The 22,965-nt window shown below is 43.7% G+C and overlaps 1 protein-coding gene across 2 annotated transcripts in view; it reads right to left on the bottom strand.

Annotated features, from left to right (window-relative positions):
• Nucleotides 1–620: 620 nt before the first annotated feature.
• Nucleotides 621–22,965, bottom strand: part of C3H8orf58 (chromosome 3 C8orf58 homolog) — a 35,801-nt gene continuing 13,456 nt past the window's right edge. Inside the window, exons 1-7 of one of the 2 annotated variants that reach the window (XM_040346166.1) lie at nucleotides 15,068–15,180; nucleotides 10,542–11,215; nucleotides 9,959–10,105; nucleotides 9,428–9,596; nucleotides 6,223–6,320; nucleotides 1,280–1,380; nucleotides 621–1,169 (exon numbers count right to left, since the gene is read on the bottom strand). In XM_040346166.1, the coding sequence (XP_040202100.1) occupies nucleotides 1,070–1,169; nucleotides 1,280–1,380; nucleotides 6,223–6,320; nucleotides 9,428–9,596; nucleotides 9,959–10,105; nucleotides 10,542–11,162 (1,236 nt within the window). In that variant the 5' untranslated portion in view covers nucleotides 11,163–11,215; nucleotides 15,068–15,180 and the 3' untranslated portion in view covers nucleotides 621–1,069. Of the gene's footprint in view, nucleotides 1,170–1,279; nucleotides 1,381–6,222; nucleotides 6,321–9,427; nucleotides 9,597–9,958; nucleotides 10,106–10,541; nucleotides 11,216–15,067; nucleotides 15,181–22,965 lie in introns of those variants that run through there. The other variant, XM_040346165.1, reaches the window with a different exon arrangement.

Below are 22,965 nucleotides of genomic sequence, written 5' to 3'. Positions count from 1 at the left end.
AGGAGAATTGTACAAAAAATTTAGATTGGTTAAACCCACAAGTGCTTTTTTTTTACCACTACTGTTCCTTTACATTGGCTTTTGGAATTTACAAATGCAGCAATTTAGAAATATGACGAAAGCTTTGGCGCCGGAAAACACTTTTTGATAGATAAAAAGTGCATTTTATATACAGCTATATAGATCAGACCAAAATGAGGGACACATGAGAAGCAATGAGGGACAGAGGGACATTGTTCCAAATGAGGGACAGTCCCTCGAAATCAGGGACAGTTGGGAGCTATGACTATGCCAGACCGCATGCCCTCAACATGGGGGGGGTAGGTGCTTTGGGGCAGAAGTTCCCGGTCCTCCCTGTTGACCAGTGTCTACCATGTCATCCAGAACCACAGACGCAAGGTTTCGACAGATTTGTTTTTTTCCTCTAGGTCTAGGTTGATATCTCTTTAAAACATTGTAATTTTCCTCTTTATAACACATTAAAAAAACAAAAAAAAGCAGAGACAGGTAAATAGCTTTTTGCTTTACACAACATTTACTAAGTGTCGTGTTTTGTCTTGATGTTTTAACCGCTGTGCCATGATAATGGCTTTTTACAAGACATGAATACATTAAACCCGTTTCAGGTCTTTTTTATAAAGACTTTTATTGCCTTCCTGCACTTGGAATAAACATACCAATAAATTATATTAGTGAAAAGAATAGCAAGAGTTTTACTCCACAATTATATCACATTAATTAAATACATATATACAAACAGAGCTTTGAGTATAAATATAAAATGCACGCATTGTGCTGGCTGGCAGTTCTCCTAATCAGAGATCATCGACTCCTCCACATTGTGACCTCATTAGTCCTTCCATTCCGTCAGAATGGCTTTTCCCACAGAGCATTCCTTTCATACCACAGATAGCATGACGGGTGAGTAAGGAGGCGAGGTGATTTCCCTGGCAGAATTTCAGTGCCATTATTCATCTTCCCAGATACTGGTGAGTCCCTCCGAGGGAATCTATTACCGAAAGCAAGTCCTTTCATTTCAGTACATGAGTCTTCCTCTACAGAAAAGTCTTCAATGAAACTGGCGGCCATGGTTGCGTGGTTTAATCACCAGGCCAGGCAGGAAAAGTCTTTTGGGGTGTTGAGGTGTTCCGTCTACAACTGTCCGCGTTCTGTGGGGGGGAAAAAAGGGGACATGTCAGATCGACAATTCTCCTAGACATTTGTACTGATGTGTTTCTATAATGCACCAGACTTTTTGTAATAAACACCAACGCTCTACCTGAAGTTGCTTTGGGTCCCGCGAGACGGTGCTGGTGGTGAATTCTTCCCGGCAAGTTTAGAGAGTAAATCCTTCACTTTAAACCACTGTGATGATTCTGCCTGTTTAGAACAAGAGAGAACAGCTGGATTAGAGAAGTAAAATAACAACAGAAAAATTCAAATATATATAAAAAAAAAAAAATTCCATGTTGAGCTCCATCGCATGGGCTAAATATGGATGATCATCACTGTATGTTTGAGCTTCAATTTCAGATTTTACTAGCAAGTGCAGGTAAAATCTGCAACGGTGCTTTCGCACTTGTGCGGTGTCCTGTACCGCGGGTGCAGTGTACCCGCGGGTGTTTCATACAGGTTATCTGCACTTTGCCATAGACTTCTATTCTAGCAACAGTTTTGGTGAGTTTTCTAAAAGCATGCCAAAAGTCCTGCATGCATGAATTTTAATGCACGTTCAGAAAACACACCAAAACCACACAATGCTGAAGAAGTCCATGGCAAAGCCCAAGTAACCCTCATAAAACCCTGTGGGTACACTGCACTGGGTTGTTTTAAAGCAGGGATATGCAATTAGCGGACCTCCAGATGTTGCAAAACTACAAGTCCCATCATGCCTCTGCCTCTGGGTGTCATGCTTGTGGCTGTCGGGCTTGCTATGCCTCATGGGACTTGTAGTTCTGCAACAGCTGGAGGTCCGCTAATTGCATATCCCTGCTTTAAAGGATAACTTCACCTTTGGGATTATGCAACATGCTCCCACTGTTTCAACCTCTCCCCGACCAGCCGCCTCTAGTGACACCGAGCCGGGGATCTTCTCCCTGAACTTGCTGTCACAATTTATAAAACCAGTGACCATGCGGGACTCTGTCCACCCAGCCGCATCATTCATTCAAAGAGGGGAGAACTACAAGTACCAACAGTCTTTGTGGCTGTAGTTCTCAATAAAGTACCAGGGCGCTATTGAGCTCCCTACATAGTTAATTGATGCTTCCTGACGGTGAGTAGCGGCCTGCCTGCCAGTAGAGGTATGAGCAGACAGTCTGCAAGAGCCCTGCATTGCACCCCTGATCTGATGATCGTGGGTGCAATGCTTTGCAGGCTCCTAAACAAAAAAAAAAATATTAATAATCTTTTTACGAAGGTGAACTTATCCTTTAAACGGTGTGTATTTGCCCACTGCAGGTGTGAATGGGCCCTTATGGAAACGAATGAGCAAAAATGGTCTGCATTGCCTGTCAAAAAAGTCAGCGTTGCCTGCAACAAGCACCTCCATCTGTGATTTGTATTGGTTGGAGGATTGAACGCGCACTGGTTTGGTCTATAAGTATCTGCTATTTTTTTCTTTGGTACAGCATGATTATACATTCATTCTCCAGTTTGGTTTATATTGAGGACTATCTCTAGGCAAGTTACACCCCCCTCAGCTGATAGGGAACAAGTTTATCTACACTGTCACCATTTGTCTTTCCAAGTGCATGGTATTAGCATTTCTTTAATAACGGCCTTTGGCACTTTTTGTTGGTCTTGCTTTCTTTGCTAATAGAACACAAAGAACGTCCTGTAGTATTATTTACTGTATACAAATTCAGACATTCATTGCTTGGAGGGCATTGGGTTAGTGGTATTTAAAGTACAACAATGGCTCCTGTATGACAATCTACTGAAGTGCCAAATTCAGGTATTATGTAATGCACAAGCCCCATAGTAAAATGTATTGCATCTTCCCAGACTGAGCCAAATCCTCCTTCATTTGTGTCTCATGCTCCCCCCTTCCAGGCACTGCAGCTCAGTGGGAGGGTTTTAGCGACGGATGGAAGTGTGGCCAATTCAGAAAGCAGTGGGCAGACTTGTGATTTGTCAGTGGCGATGCTGATAGCCATGGCCCCTGCAACATTTTCTCATCACATGGTATAAAAGTCATACACAATCTACATAAAAGTGGCAACTTTGCTCTGACACCAGGAGCAGTGTAGCATTGTTGCCCCACCATCACAGGAAGCTGCATTAGGTGGACTTCATTGGCAGACTCAAAAAAAGGTACTTGTGGGACTTTGCAGAGTGACTAAAAGAAAACTGTAAGTGCAGATGGACTTATAATTAAGTGCTACATCATATATGTTTAATAGGAGGTCATAGTTCTACTTGAAGGAGTCAATGCCCCAAAACTGATATTTCAATTACAGGCGGAATCCAGCGGGCTGAGTCACCCATTGATTTTTTTTTTATATATACAGTGCATCTGGAAAATATTCACAGCGCTTCACTTTTTCCACATTTTGTTATGCTACAGCCTTATTCCAAAATGGAATAAATTCATTATTTTCCTCAAAATTCTACAAACAATATCCCGTAATGACAACGTGAAAGAAGTTTGTTTGAAATCTTTGCAAATTTATGAAAAAAAAAAAAAAATCACATGTTCACAAGTATTCACAGCCTTTGCTCTATACAAGCCTGATTGGTGGAGTGCTGCAGAGATGGTTTCTTATATGGAAGGTTCTCCTCTCTCCACAGAGAAATACGGGAGCTCTGTCAGAGTGACCATCGAGTTCTTGGTCCCTGACTAAGGCCTTTCTCACCCAAACACTCAGTTTGGCCAGGAGGCCCTTTCTAGAAAGAGTCCTGGTGGTTCCAAACGCCTTCCATTTACGGATGATGGAGGCCACTGTCCTCATTGGGAACTTAAATGCTGTAGAAATGTTTCTGTACCCTTCCCCAGATCTGTGCCTCAATACAATCCTGTCTCGGAGATCTACAGACAATTCCTTGAATGTCATGGCTTGGTTTGTGCTCTGACATGCACTGTTAACTGTGGAACATTATATAGACAGGTTTGTGCCTTTCTCAATCATGTCCAATCAACTGAATACAGTGGAACCTTGGATTACGAGCATAATCTGTTCCAGGAGAATGCTTGTAATCCAAAGCACTTGCATATCAAAGCGAGTCTCCCCATGGAAGTCAATGGAAACAAAAATAATCTGTTCCACATTGACTTCTATGGCATGCAATACCGCATGTGGCCAGAGGTGGGGGGTGCAGGAGAGACTCGGAAATACTCGGAGACTGTTCAGCTGCATTCGGAAATCCTTACAAAGGCTCAGAAACCGAGTGTTTGAGTATTTCCGAACGGCTCAGGCGCTCCCCCCGCAAATCTGGCCAAATGCGGTACTGCACACCGCAGAGGCTTGAATCCTGCTCATTTTGCGAGACAACACTCGCAAACCGAGTCAGGATTTTTTTAAAATAAATGCTCGTATTGCAAAACGATTGTTAACCGCGTTACTCGCAATCCGAGGTTCCACTACAGGTGGACTCCAATCAAGTTGTAGAAATATCTCAAGGATGATCAGGGGAAACAGGATGCACCCAAGCTCAATTTTGAGTGTCATGGCAAAGGCTGTGAATACTTATGTACATGGGATTTTTTTCGTTTTTTATTTTTAATAAATTTGCAAAGATTTCAAGCAAACTTCTTTCATGTTGTGTTGTTTGTAGAATTTTGAGGGAAATAATCAATTTAATCCATTTTGGAGAAGGCTGTAATATAACAAAATGTGGAAAAAGTGAAGCTCTGTGAATACTTTCCGGATGGACTGTATCATGGAAACCGTAGCAGCATGATCTCTCTTCCTGGTTCTACATAATGAAACACTGAGTACTTAACCCCTTAACGCCCGCCGCACGACTATTTACGTCCGCAAAATGGCACGGACAGGCAGATGGGCGTATATATACGTCCCTGCCTTCTAGCGGGTGGGGGGTCCGATCGGGACCCCCTCCGCTGCGTGCGGCGGGCAGATTCCCTCGGGGAGCGATCCGGGATCACGGCGCAGCTATTCGTCTATAGCCGCTCCGTCGCGATCACTCCCCGGAGCTGAAGAACGGGGAGAGCCGTATGTAAACACGGCTTCCCCGTGCTTCACTGTGGCGGCGTATCGATTGAGTGATCCCTTTTATAAGGGAGACTCGATCGATGACATCAGTCCTACAGCCACACCCCCCTACAGTTGTAAACACACACTAGGTGAGCCCTAACTCCTACAGAGCCCCCTGTGGTTAACTCCCAAACTGCAACTGTCATTTTCACAATAAACAATGCAATTTAAATGCATTTTTTGCTGTGAAAATGACAATGGTCCCAAAAATGTGTCAAAATTGTCCGAAGTGTCCGCCATAATGTCGCAGTCACGAAAAAAATCGCTGATCGCCGCCCATAGTAGTAAAAAAATAATAATTAATAAAAATGCAATAAAACTATCCCCTATTTTGTAAATGCTATAAATTTTGCGCAAACCAATCGATAAACGCTTATTACGATTTTTTTTTAACCAAAAATAGGTAGAAGAATACGTATCAGCCTAAACTGAGGAAAGAAAATTTTTTTATATATGTTTTTGGGGGATATTTATTACAGCAAAAAGTAAAAAATATTGCATTTTTTTCAAAATTGTCACTCTATTTTTGTTTAAAGCGCAAAAAATAAAAACCGCAGAGGTGATCAAATACCACCAAAAGAAAGCTCTATTTGTGGGGAAAAAAGGACGCCAATTTTGTTTGGGAGCCACGTCGCACGACCGCGCAATTGTCTGTTAAAGCAACGCAGTGCCGAATCGCAAAACCTGGCCTGGGCATTTAGCTGCCTAAAGGTCCGGGGCTTAAGTGGTTAATCATTCACATTACTCCTTGTTCCCAAAGTAACTTATACATGCCCCTAACACATACAGACTCAATGCAGATAGTATCTCAGGTGGGATTCAATCCTATGACCCAAAGCTGCAAGCCAAAGGAAACGCTTGTAATGACACTGCAGCGGTGTAATCCTGGTTTAAGCATGAAGATCTTATCACAGAGTACCCCGGGGATACTGGGGGATTATGCCTTGAGCTCCAACCATTAAAACATTCATTTCAAATGCATATCATCCAAACCACGTCTACTTACTTTGTAGTTCTGATTTGTTCTTTGTCTTTGCGTTTCCTGTAGGTTTGGTACGCTCACATATTGTGGATCCATTTTGTTGGTTTCTTTCAGTTTAGTCTCTATAAATGACAAAAGAGGTCTTAGAATTTCAATCAGCTCATTAAGGCCGGGTTCACACCTATGCATTTTCCGTTTTGCAGAAACACACTACAGTCCATTTAACATCATTTCCTATGGATGTAGTTCACATCTGTGCATTTTATGGAAAGGGCCAGGGATTTTTTTTCTGGTTTTTGGTTCCATAGACTTCAAAAGTTTAAAGATGTGTAATAAAAAACACAAAATGCACCTGCAATATCCAAACTGCATAAAAGTATGAATTAGACCTAAGTGCTGCCTCCTGGCTTACTCTCTCTTTCTTCCAATTCCAGCTAAACAGGTTTCCTGAATAGCATCATTAATAGGAGCTTTCTATAGATCTCCACATACATATTCAAGCCTAATGAATGCACTTTGCATGTAACAGGACAATGAAGTGCTGCTAAATACATATAGCCAGATTCAGGTAGAGTTACGCCGGCGTATCAGTAGATACGCCGTCGTAACTCTGAATCTGCGCCGTCGTATATTTAAATGTATTCTCAAATTGAGATACACTTAAATCTAGCTAAGATACGACCGCCGGCGCCGTCTTATCTTAGCTGTCTATTTCCGCTGGCCGCTAGGGGCGTGTACGCTGATTTACGCCTAGAATGCGTAAATCAGCGAGATACGCCTATTCACGAACGTACGCTTGCCCGTCGCAGTAAAGATACGCAGTTTACGTAAGGCGTTTTCAGGCCTAAAGATATTCCACCAAAAAGATGGCGCAGCCAATGTTAAGTATGGACGTCGGAACCGCATCAAATTTTTTAATTTTTACGTCGTTTGCGTAAGTCGTCCGTGAATGGGGCTGGGCGTAATTTACGTTCACGTCGGAACCAATAAGTCTTTGCGGCGTAATTTGGAGCATGCGCACTGGGATACGTCCACGGACGGCGCATGTGCCGTTCGTTCAAAACGTCAATCACGTCGGGTCACGATTCATTAGCATAAAACACGCCCACCTCTTCACAATTTGAATTAGGCGCGCTTACACCGACACATTTACGATATGCCGCCGTAACTTAGGACGCAAGTGCTTTGTGAATACAGCACTTGCCTCTCTAACTTACGGCGGCGTAGCGTATATGAGATACGCTACGCCTGCCTAACGTTAGGCACGTCTACCTGAATCCAGCTATTAGTAACAAGATTCTGGTAGTCACCGATAAAGTACAAATAACTTTGGTGTTACATTTGTATCTCTCTCATATCGGGTTTATCTATACAATTAAAATCAATAAATCTAAAAAGTCATATATGAGATATGATAATCATCTTCAAACCAACGAATGTTTTGCTCATTGGCACACTCGTAGTCCATTGACACTTCCTTCAGCTCTGTAACAGAAAGCTGGCAACAGAGCTACAGGAAGTGTGTGCAGAAACCTAACATTGCACCCGCAATCCACTGATCGCAGGTGCAAGGCCGGCTGCATAGAATCTCTGTTCTTCGGGGGCAAGGGAACACACGCCGGCGTGCCGCTTGTGCTGTGATTAGTCACAGCACAAGCCTGCCAGCGGGTGCCAACCAATGGATGACTGCCGGCACCCGCTGAACGGCGAGAAAGAAGAGGAAGACATGTAAACAATGCAGAGCTCTGTCCTATCAGCAGGGATTTGCTGTTTTTTTTTGTTTCCCTACAAAGCAGGGAATAAAAACCAGCACATCCCTTAGTGAAAGCACCTAACGTACACACATAAACACTGGTTAGGCACACATTTAATCCTTTGCTTGCCCTAGATGTTTAACCCCTTCCCATCTTTTTATTTATTGTCTTTTTTTTTCCTAGCGTAAGATAAAAAAAAAAACAGTGGTGATCAAGTACCACCAAAAGAAAACTATCTGTGGGGAAAAAAATATATAAATGTAATTTATGTACAGCATTGTATGACTGTGCAATTGTCAGTTAAATTAATGCAGTGCCGTATAGCATAAAATGGCCTGGTCACGAAGGGGGGGGATCTTCTGGAGGTCAAGTGGTTATTTAATAATTGATTTTAGTCCAATAAAATGGTGCCGGCACAACCATACACTGCTCAATATTCAGCTGAACCAGCAGGAATTGGTCGGAATTTAAAGAAGCGTATGGCCAGCTTAAATCTGAACAAAGCTCATACTGTCATGACTGGTGCAATAATGACTCTCCTGGACAGTCCAGGGTGACCTTCAAGAAAGTACAAAAATCTGTATCTTTTTGAAGCTGTGAATTTAGCTGTGAGTGGCCGGAGCCGCGATGTTGTCACTCCCGTGCATGCGCGCGGGAGACTTCTTTTCAGCAAGGTCTGGCGTCTGCCGGACTTTCAGCTGAGAAACTCAGGAGGGCATGCGCCACTGAAGTCAGCGGCTCATTGCAAGGGGATATTCTTTTTACCTACTTTATTATAGGCTTACCTGTAGGTAAAAAAATAAAAAAGGGTATACAACCACTTTAATGACAAAATACAGAAAAAATTATCCTTCTAAATAGAATGATTCAGTCTTACAGAAGTAAACGTAAAACATAGCAACATCATTTCAAGTGTCGTCGTTAAAGAATTTTGAATTAATTTTGAATTAATAGGGAATAATATGATTGGTTGCTGAGGGCAAGACTTCTCCTTCCACCTTTTCAGCATTCTCTATTACAGTGTAGGTTAACCCTTACCATAGGCGTGCGCATGGGGTGTGACTGGGCACACCCAAATACTGAGGTTGGCAACCTGTCAATGGTGGGTAGGTGACAGGTAAACCGCAATCATTCCTTGCTGACCCTCAGAACCTGGACAGGAGAGGTGGCGGGGGTGGGATTTCCTGTATTTTCCTCCTGCAGCAGCTAAAAGTAGGCTTCTCCTCCTCTCCCTTTTGTCAACATTCAGCGCCACAGGAGGAAAATATAGGGGATGGTACTAATATATGCCACCCCTCCTTTCCCCGTTACTCTTCCTTCTGTTGCCCGGGCCCCCCATGTGCTCCCTTACTCCCCCCTCATTGTTTCAGGATGGAGAGCGGGGAAGAGGCTGGTAAATATGTCAAATGCATACGTGTTGGAGCTTTGGGGTGCACACCCTAATGCAATAGGCTGTGCACACCTATGACCCTTACCTAGTTGTCTGTCCAAACTGAGCATGAACCCGACATGGGAGCTGGACCTCTTCCTGTAGTGTTGTGGTTGCCAGGTTGCCCCATGGGCAGGGGGGTTATCTGTTCTGTCTGGTTCCAAGTCTCTGGAGTCCTGGGAGCTACCACACACACATGAGTCCAGAAACAGCACCTATACAAAGAAACCGGACACAAATTAGCACTTTGTAACTGACACCAACATCAATCAATGGTCAGGCATGTGAAAGTTTGCTTTTCAGGTCATTTTTAGTGAGATAGACTATTCTGTGGCCGCAGCAAATTACACCATGCATTCTGTCAAATAGCCTCTAAGTGACATCTCCAAGGTGGATAAGCCCAGAGGTCTAGGTGGAGGGGTGAAGGGCAAGCTGTTTGCATATATATCATTATACAATTACTTTATGTGCCTGCAGGCTACTGGATGACAGGCTAAAGAAAACGACTAATGGACAAGGGTCATCAACTGATTGTAGTGTTAGATGTAGTCTGATATCCCTGTACAGCGATACCTACCTTGCTCTGCAGTCTCTCCTCCAGGGTTCTCTTCTGATGTTGAAGCTTCTGATTCCTTTGCTGCAATTCTGCGATTTGCTCCAGCATGTGACAAAGATTTTCCAGATACCGAAGACCATCACCTGGAAGGTTTAGTGCGTCCTGCTCCTAAAATTGATAAGAAACAATGTCAATGTATGTAAATACATGTGACCCTAGATTGTAAGCTCCTCGAGGGCAGGGACTAATGTGAATGTACAACATGTAAAGTGCTGTTTACATTGTCAATGCTATACAAATACCTGTAATAAATGTGCTTACAATGCCGGTCACTAGAGTGTATGTTGTACATATGTAAGTCTGTTTGTTTACTCTATCACGTACATGGTTTTACCTGCAGCACGACCCGATGTGCAATTCAGCATAACAGCGGAGTTGCATAGATACAGTAGTGTGTTTTTTACTAGGGAATTAAGGAGTAGAGGACCAAGGCAGAACGTAGATTTCAATGAAAATTAGATTTACAATCTCCTTTAGCATACAAATGCTTTTCTGTGCTCTACTAGCTTGTGTGATGTATGAAGGTGTCACTCATTTTACATACCTCATTTTCTAGACTGTATCGACATGGGCTTCTTTCTTCATAGCCAACAGATTTCCCTCTACGCTGTTCTTTTAGTGAGCCCGGATACTGCCTGGTACATCTTGCTGCTCTATTTTGGATGGCCTCCCGGCTACTGCTCCTCTGTTTCCTGCTTCGGAGAATTGCCTGTTCCAGTTTATGGGGCACGCTTGAAACTTTATTATTAGGCTGTTTGTTCATACAATATTCCAATCTGTGTAGATCCCTAGGTGAATGCATAATAAAGCTGTTGGGGCTTTCTGAAGAAGGGTTTTCCACTGAAGCTGCTTCTTGAGAATGTTGAAAATGATCTGGTTGTCCTAAGGGAGGGATTTTCAGGTCCTGAGACTCCTCAGGGGTGGGGTTTTCCAAACTCTCATGATCCTCAGAGGTAGAGCTCTCTACACTTCCAAATTCATCCGGATTATAGCTGCTCTCCGATCCATATGGGGAAGGTGGTGGCAGCTCCACCCCTGAATCTTCTGATTCTGATTTCTCTAAACGATTACGTATCCCAGTGTATTCACCATTTTCCTCTTGATTAGCTGACGACTTGGGATAGAGGGAATCTCTAGAGATGCTGCAACTGGATGAAGGATCCATGAGACTCCGATAAACAGCAGTACTTCCCAGCAGTACACAACCCTCTGGTCGTTCTGTAATTGTGGAAGAAAGACAGTGTGTTAAAAAACCTTGTGCCGACGACATAGTGAAATAAATCAGACCGTTTGCCAGGGAAATCGGCAACGGATTGGAAAGTGTTAAAGTGGTCTTATCAGACAGCTGTCACATTACCAGTTTTAGCATCACAGCACAAGTTGATTTTTTATTTTCTGTTGCCCATGTACATCACTAATAAAATATGGTCTCACTGTTCCAACTAATGACAGATGTATGTGTTTGATAGTGCTTTCTAAATGCATATTGCTGTACTTTGGGTATTTAACTGTAATAAAGCACAAAGTCAATAATGAGAGGGAATCCATGCAAACCCAAATCTACTGACCATTTTCTACTGAATCCCTGCGAAGATGTACAGCTTGGATACTTCATTGCTAGCAACCATAAGACTAAAAAAGTATAACAGCCTTTTACAGAGCAACAGTTGCATACCGCAGTCTCTCAACCTTCAAAATGATCTTCACATCTCAGGAAGCCCCTGCTAAAATGATTATATCTTCAGCTCATAGTACATAGTGTGATCAATACGTTTAAAGGCCCGTACACACGATCAGACTTTTTGACAACAAACCTCGGACGGACCAGTTTTTGCAGACAATCCGACCGTGTGTAGGCTCCATCGGACAAACTTTTTCATCAGACAAATGTTCGCTGTGCGAACAGACAAACTTTCGAGCAACAAATGTCCGATGGCGCAAATCCAATCGTGTGTACACAAGTCCATCGGTCTAAAGTCCAAAGTACAAACACGCATGCTCAGAATCAATGCTAAAGATCAGACAAAAATAGCAGAAGTTGTCCAAAGGGTGGCGGTAAAGAGCAGAAAAAACATGTGATTTGGTGAAAGTTGGCTGAAAAAGTCCTGCCGTGTGTATGCAGAACAAGTTCACTGACAACGCCCTTCGGAGCAAAATCCACGGAAAAGTCTGATGGAAGTCCGATCGTATGTATGAGGCTAAAGAAATAGTTATAAATATAAAAAATTTGGGGTATCTGGTGTATTTGACTCCCAAGGTTGATGATTTCTAACAACCTGATGTTCTATATAAACACAAAGTTAAAATGAACCAAAAAGAATGCTAATGATAGGAAAAGAAGTCAATTAAATTTGAAATGTCCCTTATATTAGTGGTCAATGGACAAACCCCTCCCCCCTACATTAGTTGGTGGTCATTAGTCGTGTACCCCGATGGTCAGTAGAGAAACCCCCCCTTACATTAGTTGGTGGTCAGTAGTTGTGTACCCTGATGGTCAGTAGAGAACCCCCCCTTACATTAGTTGGTGGTCAGTAGTTGTGTACCCCGATGGTCAGTAGAGAAACCCCCCCCTTACATTACTTGGTGGTCAGTAGTTGTGTACCCCGATGGTCAGTAGAGAAACCTCCCTCCCCCCCCCCTTACATTAGTGGTCATCAGAGAAGGGCCTCTTACACCTATGGCAGTGTGAAATAGACCACTTACATAAACAGTTGGAGGAAAAATGTCCTTTACGTTTGTGGTTAGTCAAGAAACCCATAGGATCATCTGGAGGAACCCCAGGGGTGCACAGAACACAGGTTAAGAAAGGCTAGCGTACATTATGAAACTCCAATGTTTAAGTGTCATGCATTGAGCCAACATGATCATCAATGACACAATGCTCAATCTATGGACAGTTCTATATTTAGATTTCATTGTATACATCATTTCAATGCACTGTAGGAATCCCAAGCAGTATGAATACTCAATCAATGAGTGGAAAAACGAATTACAAATGTATTTGCTAATTACTGATAACAAATTCTTGGCATAGCTGGCCATAGATATTACAAGGTAGAGGAAGACATTTGGCTTCCCAACTATGTTTGCCTTCTCCAATACTCAAACAGAAATGCATGTTTATATTTGTAGGCCTCTTCCCAACTGTTGGGTACTTTCCCTTTATAAATGTACAGGTGTATTTCCAGAAGATACCCTGACCCACAAGCTGTGCCAACAACACAACAATACATATACAGTACATAAAAAATCCAGCTTACCCTAGCAAATAGCTATTTCCACCAAGACTCCCTAAAGGCCCATTCATACTTGTGTGTTGTGGTAATGCACAGTAAAACACATGCGTTAACGCACATTACCACATTGCGTAGCAATGCAACCGCTCTATTTGTGATACCCATGGGCGTCCGCTCCATAGGGCAAGGGAGGGCGCTTGCCCCCCCCTAGAAATCAGTGCCAAGATCCTCTGTGAGAAAAACAGCGGGCAGGAAGCAAAGCGGCGGCACAGCGAATCCAATTAGAGACGCTCTCTCTCTCCTAGCTCCAGCTGACAGAGAGGGGGAGGGGGTTGTTATTTCCTTTGGGGGCTCCATTTTTTATGATGTTGTTATTCAAAGTTCCTAGTTGCTTGATAGTTGCATCAGGTTTCACAAACCTTTGCATGCCTGCGCTTTATGTGATAATGACTAAGTCCCTCCCCTTCATGACATTGTCAAAAAGGGACCGAGCATGGATGACCTTAAAATGATGCCCCCCCCCGAAAAAAGTTCAGCGGACGCCCATGGTGATAACATTCATTTTCAATGGCACCCCAATGCATTGTGCAGTAGAACTCAATGCACCACACTGCATATATCATAAACAAAGGTCATTGTTTCATCCATTGTGGTGTGTTGGCTGCCTATTCATAATGAATGGGCTGCATTAATGCAATGCACATCAGTGCATCCTATAACGTGTATAAAGACATCCCCATGGCACGCCTGATTAGAAGCCGCTCATATACAGGGTGCTGAAATAACCAGAGGAAGGAGCCATATGGCATTACAAAAGAAAATATGTCGCCACTGCACCTCCTTTTGCGATAACATGCATTAACATGCGTGCAAAAACGCACTGCAAAGTGTACATGAGCTCTGAACAATATCTCTGGATTTATATTATGGGGGTTATTTACAAAAGGCAAATCCACTTTGCACTACAAGTGAAAACTACCAGTGCAAAGTGCACTTGGAAGTGCAGTCGCTGTAAATCTGGGGGGTAGATCTAAAATGAGGGGAAGCTCTGCTGATTTTATCATCCAATCATGTGCAAGCTAAAATGCTGTTTTTTTATTTTCCTTGCATGTCCCCCTCGGATCTACAGCGACTGCTCTTCCAAGTGCACTTGTAGTGGATTTGCCTTTAGTAAATGACCCCCTATGTGTCATTGATGTGAATAAAATTACTTCATTAATTGATTAATATGATCAGTTCATCATCAATGTAAAATATAACGGGCTGTATATGTAATGTGATTATTTTATGTCTAGAGATAGAACAATGACTTCATCATTAAAGGAAGATATAAAGATATTGCAGTGAGCTTTGTCATGGTGTCACCCTGTATGTGTAATATATATATATATATATATATATATATATATATATATATATATATATATATATATATAGCTATGACCTCATTGTGCAATCGATTTAAATGGTGCAATCTAGCAAACGTGAGCGATCTTCTGCTATTCTTGTCCAAGTTATCATTTGATTTTAAACCATTCAGAGATTTCTTCCTGTTCTATTACTTCCAATAATAAAAAAAATCGGGAGAAGAGGGGACTTTGTGCGACAAACTACAGCTTCCCATTCAAGAGATGGGAACATTTCTCCCCATTCCCGGCGATGTGACAGATTGCTGATCACACATCGCCTACACACCTTACCAATGAATGCAATGTGATGCAGAGCAATCAATGGATGAAGTGTGACTCTTGTACCTGTAGCGTTTGTCAGTGATTACAGAAGTATATAGATATATATGATATAGGTGTATATAGGATAGGGGGCAGACACGTACCTGTGATGTGTATGGACAGCGCTCAGTCTTCCACCATCTGCTCTCCTCTATGATCTGCGCTCACACTCACCTCCTCCGCCTGTCCAATCCCAGCTCTACCTGCTCAGTCCTACCTGCGCCGTGACCCCGCCCTCTCCATTCCTTATATGGTGGCTCTTCACCTGCCGCATTCCTCCTGTGCTGACACAGTGCAGCCTCTGTGCCGGGATAGCGAAATCCCGAGAGACCGGCCCGACCGCATTCCTCCTCCCATCTGATAACACCGGTCACCATCCACTGGGCACAATGGGGCGCACGCTGGTCTCGCCAACCACATGAATGGGGCACACACACCTTCAGCTGCATGCATTGTATTTCATCCAAGACTAGCACTAGGCTGGGACATCACCCGACTTCTGACACCATCCTCATAATAGTCAATCATTCACCTACATCGGACTGACCCTGGTTTATCAGACATCACCAGTCCTTCATACACCTGCATCTGACCCTGGTTCCCCAGATACCACCATCCTCATCATAGTGCTTCATACACCTGCATCTGACCCTGGTTCCCCAGATACCACCATCCTCATCATAGTCCTTCATACACCTGCATCTGACCCTGGTTCCCCAGATACCACCATCCTCATCATAGTCCTTCATACACCTGCATCTGACCCTGGTTCCCCAGATATCACCATCCTCATCATAGTCCTTCATACACCTGCATCTGACCCTTGTTCCCCAGATACCACCATCCTCATCATAGTCCTTCATACACCTGCATCTGACCCTTTTTCCCCAGATACCACCATCCTCATCATAGTCCTTCATACACCTGCATCTGACCCTGGTTCCCCAGATGCCACCATCCTCATCATAGTTCTTCATACACCTGCATCTGACCCTTGTTCCCCAGATACCCCCATCCTCATCATAGTCCTTCATACACCTGCATCTGACCCTGGTTCCCCAGATATCACCATCCTCATCATAGTCCTTCATACACCTGCATCTGACCCTTCTTTCCCAGATACCACCATCCTCATCATAGTCCTTCATACACCTGCATCTGACCCTGGTTCCCCAGATACCACCATCCTCATCATAGTCCTTCATACACCTGCATCTGACCCTGGTTCCCCAGATACCACCGTCCTCATCATAGTCCTTCATACACCTGCATCTGACCCTGGTTCCCCAGATACCACCATCCTCATCATAGTCCTTCATACACCTGCATCTGACCCTTCTTTCCCAGATACCACCATCCTCATCATAGTCCTTCATACACCTGCATCTGACCCTGGTTCCCCAGATACCACCATCCTCATCATAGTCCTTCATACACCTGCATCTGACCCTGGTTCCCCAGATACCACCATCCTCATCATAGTCCTTCATACACCTGCATCTGACCCTGGTTCCCCAGATATCACCATCCTCATCATAGTCCTTCATACACCTGCATCTGACCCTTGTTCCCCAGATACCACCATCCTCATCATAGTCCTTCATACACCTGCATCTGACCCTTTTTCCCCAGATACCACCATCCTCATCATAGTCCTTCATACACCTGCATCTGACCCTGGTTCCCCAGATGCCACCATCCTCATCATAGTTCTTCATACACCTGCATCTGACCCTTGTTCCCCAGATACCCCCATCCTCATCATAGTCCTTCATACACCTGCATCTGACCCTGGTTCCCCAGATATCACCATCCTCATCATAGTCCTTCATACACCTGCATCTGACCCTTCTTTCCCAGATACCACCATCCTCATCATAGTCCTTCATACACCTGCATCTGACCCTGGTTCCCCAGATACCACCATCCTCATCATAGTCCTTCATACACCTGCATCTGACCCTGGTTCCCCAGATACCACCGTCCTCATCATAGTCCTTCATACACCTGCATCTGACCCTGGTTCCCCAGATACCACCATCCTCATCATAGTCCTTCATACACCTGCATCTGACCCTTCTTTCCCAGATACCACCATCCTCATCATAGTCCTTCATACACCTGCATCTGACCCTGGTTCCCCAGATACCACCATCCTCATCATAGTCCTTCATACACCTGCATCTGGCCCTGGTTCCCCAGATACCACCATCCTCATCATAGTCCTTCATACACCTTGCATCTGACCCTGGTTACCCAGATACCACCATCCTCATCATAGTCCTTCCTACACCTGCATCTGACCCTGGTTCCCCAGATACCACCATCCTCATCATAGTGCTTCATACACCTGCATCTGACCCTGGTTCCCCACATACCACCATACTCATCATAGTCCTTCATAAACCTGCATCTGGCCCTGGTTCCCCAGATACCACCATCCTCATCATAGTGCTTCATACACCTGCATCTGACCCTGGTTCCCCAGATACCCCCATCCTCATCATAGTCCTTCCTACACCTGCATCTGACCCTGGTTCCCCAGATACCACCATCCTCATCATAGTGCTTCATACACCTGCATCTGGCCCTGGTTCCCCAGATACCACCATCCTCATCATAGTCCTTCATACACCTGCATCTGACCCTTGTTCCCCAGATACCACCAACCAAAATCTGCTCCAGATACCCAAAGCCAAATACAAGTCCAAAGGAGAAAGAAGTTTTGCGCTCCAGGGTCCAAAACTATGGAACGCTTTACCAACCAGCATTCGGTTGGAGGAGAACCACTGGGCCTTCAGAAGAAAGATCAAAACTCATCTCTTTTGATGTCAAGAGAGACAGGAACAACGAACGCCCAGAGGCGATTTAGTTCGCATGTGCCACACTATATAAGTTTTTCACTCACTCACTCACTCATGCTACTTCCAAGCTCTTTAATTTTTTTTTAATCAGCCCGTTGGGTTGAAGAAAAAAATAAATTATAGTGTGTACCAGGATAAAGGCTACATTCACACCTATGTTTTTGCCTGACAGCGTGTAGATGCGAGAAAATCAGAAGGAGGTTTCAGAGCTCAGCTGCGGGAAGCAGCCCTATTGAAACCAAAGGGAGGCTGCTGGCTCCCGCAGCTAACTGCAACCATTCACATGTAATTTCTATACGACAATTGCCTGAGAGTGATTGGCCCTAGATGCAGACTGTGTCCAGGTCCGATCACTCGCCGATAATCGACACATGGTGATTATCTGCAAGTGGCTGCAATTAGCTGCGAAAGTGGGGCAGCATCCCATTGCTTTCAATTGAGCTGCCGCCCGCAGCTAATCCCAGGGACCTCCTGCTGTTTTTCACACTTCTACACACTGTCGGCCAAAACACAGGTGTGACTGCAGGCTTACAGGCTTGTATGGTAATGCAGAACCCGTCTGCGACCAAAAACCCATCGACAGTCTGTAGAACGTCTGTAGAAGTGCAATTCCAGTCGGCTCTGAGTGCTGGGAAAGTCTCCATTATGCAGCTTCCTGACTTAAACATGAATACAGTAAAACCTTGGATTGCGAACATAATTCCTTCCGGAAGCATGCTTGTAATCTAAAGCACTTGTATATCAAAGCAAATTTCCCCATAAGAAATAATGAAAACTCTGATTCGTTCCACAACCATTTATTCCTAAATACTTCAGTTTATAGTCCTTAAAAAAGATTATAGCTATGCGAGGTTGTGTAACCATAAAATGTCCATCCACAAATGGAAGCCTCCACAAGGGGATTAGAAGCAAAATCCAGCAGGAGCTACAGAGTAATAAAGAGAAGAGAGGCGCCTCTAAGTGTAGCAATATTTTTACATTTAATGAAGGTACAACATTTAGAAACTCACAAGGTTGATGATTAAAAGAGGCACATCTAAGTATTCAGGGATCTGGGATAAAGCTGTCTGTAATTGTGACTCGGAAGACTACCCTGCAGTAGAGAGAGATGAAAGCGAGGCGAGCGCAGCGTGGAAGGGACGACATCAATGGCGGTGAGGAGGACGGTCTATGTGGACATCTTTACCCCGGGTGCCTGCATACTTAGATGTGCCTCTTTAAATCATCAGCCATGTGAGTTTCTAAATGTTGTACCCTTTTAAAATGTAACTGTATTTCCACACTAAGAGGCGCCTCTCTTCTCTTTTATACTCAGTTGTGACATGACGCTACTTGTATAAATTTATTAAAAATGTTTGCCAGTCTTGCAAAACGCTCTCAAACCAAGTTATTCTTAAACCAAGGTTTTTCTGTATTCAGAAAGGTTTGCTTATATAGCTTTTCCAATGGGATGGGGTCTGTGCACTTACTATTTCACAAGTTAGAATCTGCATACTATGGGGTCCATACAGTACTGTAAAGGCACTACAGCACTGATGCCTAGTTCACACGATCAGAAAATTGGACGAACAAAATAGCGATTTTGAAGCGATCGTACGATAATCTGATCATTCATTTTGAGAGCCGATCAAAACAGTTCATGCAAAATGATCCTAAAGTCCTGTACACATGATCGGATATTCCGACAACATTTGTGTGATGGAAGGGTTTTGTCGGATAATCCGACTGTCTGTACGCTCCATCTGCCAAGTTTCGGAATTTCCATCCACAAATGTTGGATAGCATGCACTCAAATTCTCCGACAACCAGGGCTTTTTTTCAGGGGGAACTTGGGGGAACTCAGTTCCACCACCTCTGGCTCAGACCCTTTGGTGCCTGCTCACCACAATCACTTGTAAACACAGAAGTCAGGTTTCTGTGTTTACAAGTGACAGCTCTGCACTCTGTGTGTAACCCCCTGAACTCTGCACTCTGTATGTAATGCAATGCTGGTATTTAATTCACCTTTAAGACCCTTCTACTGTTTGTGAAACCTGAACGGGTCGTGGAAAGAGAAAACCGCCGCTCCAGATGAATACACCTCAGTGGTAAATGAATGGCTCAAAACCCGGTGGGTGCAGGCAATGCACAGAGCATAAATGGAAGAAGAGGAATTATGGACAGCCGCACTCCAATAAAAAGTAAAAAAGTTGTGCCTTTTATTCTAGTAAAAAAACACTACAAAAGCAAAAAAACAGCAAACAGTGGGGTAATAGAGCTGACGCGTTTCACATTGATGAACAATGCTTAGTCATAGCATCGGACTAAAATCCAAAGTACAAACACGCATTCTCCGAACCAATGCTAACCATCAGACAACATTAGAAGAAGTTGCCCAAAGGGTGGCGCTAAAGAGCTGAAAAAACACGTAGTTACATGTATGTTGGCTGAAAAAGTTCACAGCCAACGCCCTTCGGACAAAAATCCAGGGATTTGTCCGATGCAAATCCGATCGTGTGTACGAGGTTTTAGGGACAAACACGAAAATTGTTCTTGTATGATACCAGAACAAACGATTTTCGCTTAATGAATACAATATTTATCACAAAAGACCGGAAGACCAAGACATCGCATAATCAGAAAAAAAAAAAAAGAATACATTACAATAAAATACCACGTATTACATCACTTCTGAAGTTGTGTTCTATCAGACGTGAATGTTCATAACTTTAGTAACCTGCTGGTTTTCTGAGACTAGCATGCAAAAAAAAAAAAAACAGACTACCATTCATCGGATATTGTCATCATGTGTATGAGGCTTTAGAGTTCTCATCCTTGCATTTGTAAGGTTAGTTTCAGAGCTTACACCTAGTGACAGGTGACAGGTGAACATTAAATGTGTTTCCTTAAAAGGTTTTGTTAACATCTCAATTAGAGAATCATCAAATAATGTAATGTGAACAGGGATATCCAGTGATTTAAATACCTCCGTATGTATCACGCTTTTAAACATCACTCACACAATACAGAATATGTCATAGGCCCAATATAAAGGGCCGAGCTTGCTATTCTCTAACCTCTATATCACCCACATGATGCTTTATTGACTAAGAAACTCTTTGTGGAATTTATCAGACTGCAAAGTCACATTCCAGAGATATGAATAATGTTTCAGGATGTGACCTAAGTATTTGTACACAATGGGGACGCCACTTATCCGACTCTGTGCAGCAGGAACAGAAGAAGCGTTGACAAAACTCTACCCGAGGACAGTTCCATATGAAATAAAACATATAGAACATCAGTAACAGATACTGTATGGCAATAATGGAAATACAAATATTAGATAAATACTAAACAGCACTATAAATATGTTAAAGTGGAATTAAAGCCTAAAAGGTTTTTTACCTTAAAGCAGGGGTCTCCAAACTTTCGAAACAAAGGGCCAGTTTATGGTCCTTCAGACATAAGGTGGGCCATTGGGTGTAGAAAAGGCCTCAATGTCAGTGGAAAAAAAAAGAACAACCCATCTTTGGTGTAAGTGGAAAGAATTGTGCCCCATCGTTGGTGTGTTGAGAAGAATTGTGCCCCATCGTTGGTGTGTTGAGAAGAATTGTGCCCCATCTTTGGTGTGTTGGGAAGAATTGTGCCCTATCGTTGGTGTTGTTGGGAAGAATTTTGCCCCATCGTTGGTGTGTTGGGAAGAATTGTGCCCCATCGTGGGTGTGTTGGGAAGAATTGTGCCCCATCGTGGGTGTGTTGGGAAAAATTGTGCCCCATCGTGGGTGTGTTGGGAAGAATTGTGCCCCATCGTGGGTGTGTTGGGAAGAATTGTGCCCCATTGTTGGGTGTTGTTGGGAAGAATTGTGCCCCATCGTGGGTGTTGTTGGGAAGAATTGTGCCCCATCATTGGTATTGTTGGGAAGGAATTGTGCCCTATCGTTGGCATCATTGGGAGAGTTTGTGCCCCTTCATTGGTGTCAGTGGGGGGAATTATGCCCCACTGTTAAATATCAGTGGATTAAATAGTGCCCCAAGGGCCAGATAAAAGCAAGCAAAGGTATGGCCCCCGGGCCGCAGTTTGGAGACCACTGCCTTAAAGGATAAGTTCACCTTTTATAAAAAAAATTATAAATGCAAATTTTTTTGCAGGTAAAGAAATTTGCATTTTGTTTTTCTTTTGGAGCCTGTAAAGCAGGAGGGGTCTCAAACTGGCAGGCCTCCATCTCTTGCCACACTACAAGTCCCATGAGGCATTGCAAGGCTGACAGTGACAAGCATGACTCCCACAGGCACCATGGGACTTGTAGTTTCGCAACAGCTAGAGGGCCGCCAGTTTGAGACCCCTGCTGTAAAGCATTGCACCAGCGATCAGCAGACCTCTGTGCCATGCAGGTCCCCTTCAGATCTGTCATATCTGTGTGCCTGTTTCTCCCGTACGGGCAGGCAGATACACTGACAGGAAGAAATCAATGAACGACCACGGCGCTGTGTGCTCATTGAGAACTACAAGCCGCCAACCGCAAAGGCAGTTGGAATTTGTAGTTTATTCACACACAGAGCTGTGTGAATGAATGACGCAGCCAAGTGAGCGGAGCCCAGCACAGCTGCGCTGATTTAAAAAAAGTGACAGCTAGTACGGGAAACCTCTCCCTGTGCTGCTGCCACAGGGGGGGGGGGGGGGGGGGGGCAGCGGGCGATTACTGCAGCATTGGGAACCTATTACATGTTCCACCCTAAAAAACATGTAACATGTTCCCAAAGGTGAATTTATCCTTTAATGCATTCTATATGAGTTCTCTCATAGATGGCATCTTTCTGAAAAGGGAGGGTGGGGGGAGTGCTGGTGGGGGACTCCAGAAGAGGAATAATTATCTGTATTTCTTTTGATACCCAGCATTGCTTATAATGCTCCTGAAGAAGCTCCTATCGAGCGAAACATGTAGAGCAATATACAAGTCAATGCTTCCTTCGATCTTCTATGTACCATCTAATGGAGATCTCGCCTATTTATCGTAATTGATGTTATTTAATTGTCTAAATATTTTTTTTTCTATTTTCCTATACTCTTAACAGTCCCTGGGTTCCATTGGTATCCCCCCTTCCCTCTTTTTCTGGACCCCAGAAGAGGAGGATCAGGGCTGCTCTGTGCAAAACCA

This window comes from Rana temporaria, chromosome 3 (assembly GCF_905171775.1).
Source record: "Rana temporaria chromosome 3, aRanTem1.1, whole genome shotgun sequence".
Taxonomy (NCBI): domain Eukaryota; kingdom Metazoa; phylum Chordata; class Amphibia; order Anura; family Ranidae; genus Rana; species Rana temporaria.
Note: the sequence above shows the minus strand (reverse complement) of the source record. Positions and strands in the feature narration are given on the sequence as shown.